Source organism: Gracilinanus agilis, chromosome 4 (genome assembly GCF_016433145.1).
Source record: "Gracilinanus agilis isolate LMUSP501 chromosome 4, AgileGrace, whole genome shotgun sequence".
NCBI classification, from domain to species: Eukaryota; Metazoa; Chordata; class Mammalia; order Didelphimorphia; family Didelphidae; genus Gracilinanus; species Gracilinanus agilis.
In genome coordinates, this window is record NC_058133.1 from 193455519 (window position 1) to 193464703 (window position 9185).

At 37.4% G+C, this 9185-nt stretch overlaps 1 protein-coding gene across 1 annotated transcript in view; it reads right to left on the minus strand.

Annotated features, from left to right (window-relative positions):
* Nucleotides 1-8811, minus strand: part of ZPBP2 (zona pellucida binding protein 2) — a 21960-nt gene extending 13149 nt beyond the window's left edge. The window contains exons 1-4 of the mRNA XM_044673959.1: nt 8760-8811; nt 8314-8376; nt 6422-6547; nt 1256-1417 (exon numbers count right to left, since the gene is read on the minus strand). Coding sequence (XP_044529894.1) covers nt 1256-1417; nt 6422-6547; nt 8314-8376; nt 8760-8811 — 403 coding nt within the window. The remainder of the gene's footprint in view (nt 1-1255; nt 1418-6421; nt 6548-8313; nt 8377-8759) is intronic.
* Nucleotides 8812-9185: the final 374 nt, after the last annotated feature.

Consider the following 9185-nt stretch of genomic DNA (forward strand, 5'->3'; position numbering starts at 1 on the left):
AGGAAGAAAGGAAGGAAGGAAGGAAGGAAGGAAGGAAGGAAGGAAGGAAGGAAGGAAGGAAGGAAGGAAGGAAGGAAGGAAGGAAGGAAGGAAGGGCCATTCTCTACCCCAGAGAACATACTGTACTTTCCTGCTGGGACCACAGCAGCTGCTAATTACACATATATTCCTCTCAACATCCTCTCATCTGGCAAAAGTAATTTTTTGTTGTTGTTCAATCTGTCTCACACTTCATGTGGAATTTTCTTGGCAAAGCTACTAGAGTGGTTTGCCTTGCCTTTTCCTTCTCTAGCTCATTTTCCACATAAGGAAACTGAAGCAGACAGGATTAAGTGTTAAGAAGCTGTGTTCAAACCCTATCATAGATACTTAGTAGCCATGTGACCCTGGGGAAGTCCTATTTGTTATTTTGACATTATTTCCTTGAAATAGGGCTGTGGAAATGAACAATGATTTGTGAGGGGTGATTTCTGAATTAGCAAATGAGTATTACAGCTATCAATTACATCTTGCAAAATATAATGGGGGAGGAGAGGGAAAGGGAGAAAATTTAAAACTCAAATTTTGGAAAATCAATGTTAAAAAGTATTATTGTATGTAATTAAGGAAAATAAAATATATTAAATAATTTTTAAGAAGAGTGAGCTTTCCCTCTTCAGTCCTACTTTGGGCCCTTTTCTTAATATGTACTTACTCTCCCTTGACTTTTGGGCTAAAGAAGTGATTTATCCATTTCTCTTCCCCTCACAAATGCAATGGTAGCTATAAGCTCACAACAGGCAGTGTACACTTGCCTGAGTGAGCTCTAAATTCCAAGAGGCCTTCTTTGCTTTAATGCTTTCTTCTCTTAGCAGAGGTCAGTGACTAGGAATCTTGAGAAATGGACTTTTCCACCTCTGGCAATGACAACTGGCTCCAGAGTTCTAAAGTCAGGAAACTCGGGGTTAATTAATAATTACCCCACTGCTCGTTATTATACTTTTAACATCTTAACACTCTCAGCAATTTTTGGAGGCAGATTTTCTGTTCTGTCACCCAACTAGAAGTTTCTGAGGCCATATTTGAACCCAGGAAAATGAGTCTTCTTGATTCCAGGTCCTGAAATCTACCCACTGTGCCACATACCTGCCTATTGTGTAAATTAATTATGCTCTAAATTATAATCATAGTTTAAGCAATTTCATTAAATGTTGAAATCATGCAAGTAACTCAGTTTCACATCATATATAGTGATAGAAATGTTTTATATACTTACCAAATATCATAAATGTATATGTGTTATATATCTCTTGTTCTTTTTGTGTTTCTTCACTGACAAGTTTATAAGTAAGAATACATACATAAGATCCAGACATAAATTCTCTAAAATTTGTGATCATCAGCTTCCCTGCTGGAGTTAAGTTAGTATGATTCGTCTCTAAATAGAAAGGGCAAAATTGAATTACTAAGTGCATAGCGGATTCAAAACATAATGATACATGTAACTACAGAATCAAATAATCAATGTTACTGGACAAAATCTAGTACAATCTTGATTTTTCTATATTAGAGAAATTCTGCTACATTTACAGAAAAACAGGTATTGTAGCTAGGGACATTTTTGTTTCATAACAATTTTACATTTTAGATTTCTTTGATGTTGAGTCTTCTGAGAAAAAAACCAACTAATTCTAATTCTTAATTTACGTAAGCCAATAATTTAGATGGATCAGCTAGATAGAGTTCTGGGACTGGAGTCAAGAAGATTCATCTTTCCAAGGATCAAATCTGGCCTCAGAGATTTACTAGCTGAGTGACCCTGGGGAAGTCTGTTTGCCTCAGTTTCCTAATTTGTAAAGTGAGCTGGAGAAAGAAATGGCAAACCAATTCAGTATCTTTGCCAAGAAAGCCCTAAATGAGGTCATGAAGAGTCAGATATGACCGAACAACTAATTCAGATTTACTTTCCTGGAGTACCAGAAGTGTCTGAGAAATCTACCTCTTCTACTCTTCTAACTTCTCTCTTGCTGCTAATACAACAAATTCTACCAATCACTCAAGCTCGACTCTTCTCTCTTCTTCATGCCCATAATCAATCAGTTTCGAAGTGTTATCCTTTTGAACTCTACAATCTCTCTCCCTGAATTTCAACTCCAAGGTCTTAGACCTTTATTCCCTCTTTCACTTGGACTATTATAATTATAGAATAGAATAGGATAATTTACTGACTTTAACCATAAAGTATAAAGATGAAAGAACATAAAAAAGGAAAAGGCACTTTTATTTTTTTGTCATTTAATGAAGGATCTGAAATATAAAAACTTCACTGCAGAATACTGTTTCACTGCATAAAATATATTCCAAAAAAGTATGTTACCTGGGATAATATTTATATTATGAGAATAATATGAATATGTGTCTAAAAAAAACCTTCACACTCAAAATCTTCTGGCTTTCTACTTTTCTATTCCTATTCTATTCTTCCTAACTTGTCTCCCTGTACCTATTCTCTATTCTTTCCCATCTATATTTCTCTTGGCCAATCTTCCACATCGCTCACCAGCTAAAATCTTCAGTTTTTATACACTACTCCCTGAATGATATATCTATTCTGTCTTCTGGGATTCAAGACTTTTCACACTCTATTCCTCTTTTAGAATTATGTGGGTCAGCTAGGTGTCTCAATGGATAAAGAGCCAAACCTAGAGATGGGAGGTCCTAGATTCAAATCTGGTCTCAGATATTTCCTAGCTGTGTATCCCTGGACAAGTCACTTAACCCTAATTTTAAGACAGAATATAAGGCTTTTGAAAAATAAAAATAAAGAATTACACAAGAAAAGCCATAAAACTTTTTATACCCTTTTACTCACTGATTCTACAATTGGATCTATGTCCCAAGGAAGTCAAAGAGAGAATATACAATATACAGTCCCATAAATACAAAAATATTTGTAGCACTACTTTTCTTTTTTTTTTAAACCCTTACCTTCCATCTCAGAGTCAATACTGTATATTAGCTCCAAGGCAGAAGAGTGGTAAGGGCTAGGCCCAGGGTCACACAACTAGGAAGTGTCTGAAGCTAGATTTGAACCCAGGACCTCCCATATCTGGGCCTGGCTCTCAATCCACTGAGCCACCCAGCTGCCCCCTATTTTTCTTGTAAAACATAACAAAACCAGAAACAGAAAGGAACCCAATGATAGGAAAATGGCTATGCAAACTGTGCTATATGATATAACAGAATTTTAGTATTCTGTAAGACATAAATATGAGCAACTTGGAGGAAATAGTAAGACTTGTATCAACTGAAAAGAATGCAGAACCTGAAGAGCAACATAATACAATGACCGTGATAATTTAAATGAAAGCAAAATTGATGTCAGAATGAATGGTATCTTGGCCCCAAGGATCAGAGAAAGCATCTTCTTCCTCTCAGGAATGGGTGATTATGGATATGGAATTCTGTGGCTAGGTGGCATAGTAGATAAAATGCTAGTCCGGGAGTTAGGTAGGCCCCTGTACAAAATGGACTTCAGACATTTACTAGCTGTGTGAGTCTGGGCAAATCACTTAACTTTTGTGTCTCAGTTTCCTCACCTATAAAATGGGTATAATAATAGTACTTGGATAGGTGGATAGAGCACTGAGCTTGAAATGAGGAAGATTCATCTTCATGAGTTTGAATTGTGGTGCTGGAGAAGACTTTTAAGAATCTCTTGGGCAACAAGAAGATCAAATTAGTCCTTAAAGAAATTGATCCAGACTGCTCACTAGAAAGTCAAATGATGAAGCTGAAGCTGAAATACTTTGGTCACATAAATGGAGGAGATAATACTCACTGGAAAAGACCCTGATACATTAATACACTGCTGGTGGAATTCTGATCTGATCCAACCATTCTGGAGTGCAATTTGGAATTATGTGCAAAGGACTCTAAAACTATGTATACCCTTTGATTCATCAATACCATTAAAAAGGTCTGTATCCCAAAGAGATACAAAAAGAAGGGGGGAACAGGCTTATTTGAACAAAAATGTTTACTGCAGCTCTTTTTGTGGTAGCAAAGAATTGGAAATTGAGGAGCTGTCCACCAATTAGGGAGTGGAATGGAACTATGTGGTATATAATTGTTAGAAAATACTCTTGTGCTATAAGAAATGGCAAGCAGAATGGTTTCAGAAAAACCTGGAAAGACCTATATGAACTGATGCAAAATGAAGTGAGTATACACAGTGATAATAATATAATTTTTATGAACAACTGTGAATGACCTAGTTATTTTCAGCGAAAGAGTGATCCAAGACAATTCTAGAGACTCATAATGAAAAACGCTGACTGCCCTCTGAGAAAGAACTGATGGAGTCTAAATGCAGATGGAAACATACACATATTTCATTTTCTTTTCTCTTCTTTTTGTTTTTCATTTGAGATCTTTTCCACAGTATGACTAATATGGAAAAAATGTTTTACATGATTACACCTGTAAAATCTATAGAAGATTGCTTGCTGTCTCAGGATGGGGGAGAGTACAAAGGGTTTGAGGGAGGTAATGTCAGAAGAAAGGAGAGAATTTGGAACTCGAAACTTTTTTAAAATGAAAAAAAATTTACATGTAATAGGGGAAAATAAAATATTTTTTTAAAAGAAAACAATCTTGAGTTGGGAAAAATTGAAGGCAAAAAGAGAAGAGAACAGCAGAGGATGAGAAATGGACAGAAGTGTCATGGAAGCCAGTAACATGAATTTGGATAGATTTTGAGAGATAGTGGAGTATAGAAGAGTCTGATGTGCTATGGTCTGTGGGTGGTGAAGAATTGGATATGATTTTAAAACAAATAGTACCTACCTCCTAGAATTGTTGTAAGGATAAAATGAGATGTTATGGGTAAAGTGCTCTACATGTTTTAGAGGGCCAAATAAATGCTAGTTATCATTATTATCATTAGACATATGTTATGTTGGTCAATTCTCATTAACACTCTTTGTTACAGAGAGAGCTCTGGGTTTTGGTGACTTTAGTGAAAAAACAAAAGGCATCTAAATCACCACCACCAAAAGGCAAATTCAATGTTCTTGATCTTATCCTGTTCTTTCCTGCACCTGGGCCTTTGCATACACTGTTCTTCACACCTGAAATTGTCTTTTTCCTTCTTTTGCCTACCAAAAAACTCTTCCTGCAAGAACCATCTCAAATGCCAGCTTCTTCATGAAGCCTCCATTGATTCACCCTTCTTGAAATAGTTTCTCATTTCTCACATCTCTTACAATCAAACCTCTCCTGTCCAGTTATATTATAGCATATCATTATTGTTGTTTTACAATGTGTTGTTTATCTTATTTCCTTCCATTTCATTAAGATGCTCCTTAAAAGCAGAGGCTGTCTTGTTTCATTCTTGTTATAACCAGCGTCAAGAAGAGTATGTTGCACCAAATAAATGTTGAACCAAACTAACAATGTTATTTGTAATCCATTAGCACCTATAATCTTCCAAAAAGATATACTTAACATTCATAACTTTTATCATGTTACTTGTTATCTTGAGGAGGAGAGGAGGAAGGAAGAAAGAAGCTTTGGACCACAAAATGTCAGAAAAAAATGTTAAAATTTCTCTATATGTAATTGGGAGAAAATACAACAGAATATTACTGGGAGAAAAAAGGGCTAAAAAAAAAGGAGCAAAAAGATATTCATATTAGATATTCCACTTGCACACCAGGAGTGTTTTGAGGATAAATGTCAGGTTTTGTAAGATTTAAACTTTGAGGGTAAAGAATTACATGATACCTAACACTATTAGCATCACCAAAATCCTTATAGTTTGCACGGTAAGTTACCAGTGTTACAACTATCCCATGTTTGTTTTTGTTTTTGTTTTTATACCCCTACCTTCTATCTTAGAATTGAAACTAAATATCAGTTCCAAGAAAGGAGAAGGCTAAAGGCCTGGCAATTGGGGTTAAGTGATTTGCCCAGGGTCACACAGGTGGGAAGTGCCTGAGGCCGGACCTGAACCCAAGTCCTCCTGATTCCAAGCTTGGTGCTCCATCTAGCTATCTAGCTGCCCCTCACTCACCAGGTTTTACATAAAGCAGCAACTAAAGCATAAGATTACTTCCTCCAGCACAAACAATCATAGAATTATGGATTTAGAGTTGGAAGGGAACTTAGGGGTCATCTAGTCCATATTCTTTGTTTTATACATAAGAAATGAACTTTGCCCACATTAATACAAGTAGTGAAACTGGGGTTAAAATCCTAATAACCAATGTATTGCTATATCTATGAGATATAATGTTTCTCAAAAATGTTAACATTATTGAAAATGAAGGCAAGTTGTTTTCAGTTTTGTCTTTTTCCCTGGTGCCCAGTACAATGACTTGGATATAGCACGCATTTCATAAATGGAATGGTTGGAATTAGATGTATTCAAATAATTTACCTTTCAAATGCTTTCCATTTGGTCCTATCCACAAAGCTATGGGGTCTATTATTTCTGTTTGAGAAAGCTCATTATCCATGCAGGCAAGAAATGGGCTGTTTTGGTACATTTTTACATAGATTTTCACTGATGTAAAAAAAAAAGACAAATAGCACTTAGCATTATATTTAAAGTAACATAAAATTACCTAACTCTTCTCTATCTTTAAATTATTCTTATTAATATGTTGTTAATTTTTCTATTATTAATTTGCTAATATTGCTATTTATTATATTGTTAATTATTTTGTTGTTGCATTATTAATATTATATAACTTTTGTTATATTATATCACTTATTACTATATTACTTTTAATTACTAATATTATTATATTATTACTTTTGATTATTGATATTACTATATTATTACTTATGATGTTACTTTAAATTACTAAATTACCAATATTATATTATTATTTATTACTATAATATTACTTTAATTCCATATTACTATATTTGTGTTTATTAAAAAATAAAATGTTTCCAAAGGGGAAAAATCTTTTTCAACATTTAAGGCAATCAGAGCAGTCTCCCTAAATCCAACTTCTCTCCTCTACAATTTATCTTCCAAGCATCTGCTAAAAATTGGTATTCCTAAAAAATAGATCAGACTCTTTTACTTGCCTGTTCAATAAACATTAGTAGCTCCCTATTGCTGCTAAGATAAAATACAAATTTCTCTGTTTGGCATGTAAAATCTTTCAAAGTTTAGTTCCAGCCTATCTTTCAAAATAGATTCTACATTCCTTTTCCTTACACATTATACAACTCAACCAAACTATCCTACTTGCAGTTCCCCTGTAGAAAACATTTTATCACCAATATCTGTGCCTTCTTGCAAATGTTGCTGCACTCTTCCTGGCTCCCACCATGTTACCCTTCCTTTGCCACCTCTTAGAACTTCCAACTCCCCCAAAATTCAGCTCCAGTGCTACTAGAAGCCTGATTCTCCTTCCTCACCTGTGCGCCACATCATCCTAATAACTCTGTATTAATTTTGCACATATTGTGCATGAACTAATCTATGGATATTTTCTCCACCCCCTCAACTCTCCACTGTAGAAAGTTGTTTCTTGAGAACAGAAATAAGTAATGTGTCCCCAGCCCTTTTCATACTATCTGGCACAACCCTTCTAAATGGAATAAAGACATCCTCTGGTTGCTCTAGACACTGTTCACATCAAAGTATTTTCCCCTTCTTTTCCAAGACACTGGCCTCGATTGTATTTTTTTAAATTAAAAAAAAAAAACGACATATAAAGCAACTTTCCTTGGACAGATTCAGAGCTCACCCCAAAGTATCACAGCCTGGAGGGGTCAATGGAGTTGGGAAGGTTGAGGAAGGGAGTTAACTAATTGTGAAGTTTGAGCAAGATTTTTATGCTAACAGTGGAATTGCTCCTTGGCTATTGGAGGGGGGTGGAGGGAGGGGAGGGAAAGAACATGAATCATGTAACCATGGAAAAATATTCTTAAATAAATGAACTTAATTAAAAACAGATTTTCATAGTTAGAATCAGTGACAATTTTGTTTTCCAGTGGATGCCACCTTCATATTGTATCTTTAAAGCATAAATAGAAATGTAGGAAGCTTTGGGATGAAAGCCTTTGTCCTCTGCGAACTACTTTGTTTCAGATTTAACAAGAGGATGATACCACCAGGCTGTGGCATTTTGGGTTATCACACAGTGAATGTTACTCAAATTCTTTGATTCTCAGTTTCCCCGTCTGTCAAAAAACAAGGAAAATCTCTGCCCATTTCAAGGGAATACTGTAAGAAGAAAGGTTACCAAAATATAGAGCTGTATTCTGGCGGGCTTAGTACTCTGTGCTGGGAAAGGTCTCACATATTACCTGGATGTCCTATGTTGCCATAAATATAGTTTTTTTCTGGGCCAGAAAGCTGCTCTCCCACTCCTGAGGAAAGAAGCCAACACGGTCTCCTTAGTGAGATTTGTCCAGGGAAGGTGGGGAAGAAACAAACTGAAGGAGAGGAATACATCAGTATTTCAGTCCCCAGTAGCGTATAAGTAAGGGATTTAGAGTCAGAGAAATATAATCCCGGCTCTTCCATTAATCAGGCGTGTGACCTTGGACAAATCACATTCCCTCTCATGCCTCGGTGTCTGTCAAAAGAGGGAGAGGGGATTCGGTCCTTTGAGAACACCCCCCATCCGCCCCCAAGGACGATGGGCAAAAGAAACTCCAGGGTAGATAAAGTCTGAGATTCAGGAGAGTTTAAGAGGTGTGGTCCCCACCTTTGAGGGACGGGCAGGAGAGGGAGCGCACTCTGAGCCTACCTCCAGCAAGGAACAGGAGCACAGCAGGGAGCAGGACCCAGCCTCGCTTCATGGCCTAGGGACTTTCCTCCAAGGGAAGGGAGGGGGGGAGGAGTCGGGAGGAGGTGAAGGGCTCTTCACCTTGACTCCAGTCCGTCCTCCCCCCCCACTCCGCCCCCGCCCCCACCTTCCCCAGCCAACTAAGTGGTCCCTGGAAACCGCTCCCGGCCTTCCTCCGGCGCTCTGTTCCTCCGGCCTCGAGCAAGCGGCTGCATCTCGTGCTTGGAAGGTGGGCGGGACCGCACACTTGGGACTGCAACTAGTGCTTAAGACTGGACCGCGTGCTGGCAGCCGGGCCACGCCCTAGGGGATGCATCTCGAGATAGGGGCTGCGACCGTGCCGGTGGCCGGCTCTAGCTAGGGTTTGCATCGCGCTCAGTACGCTAT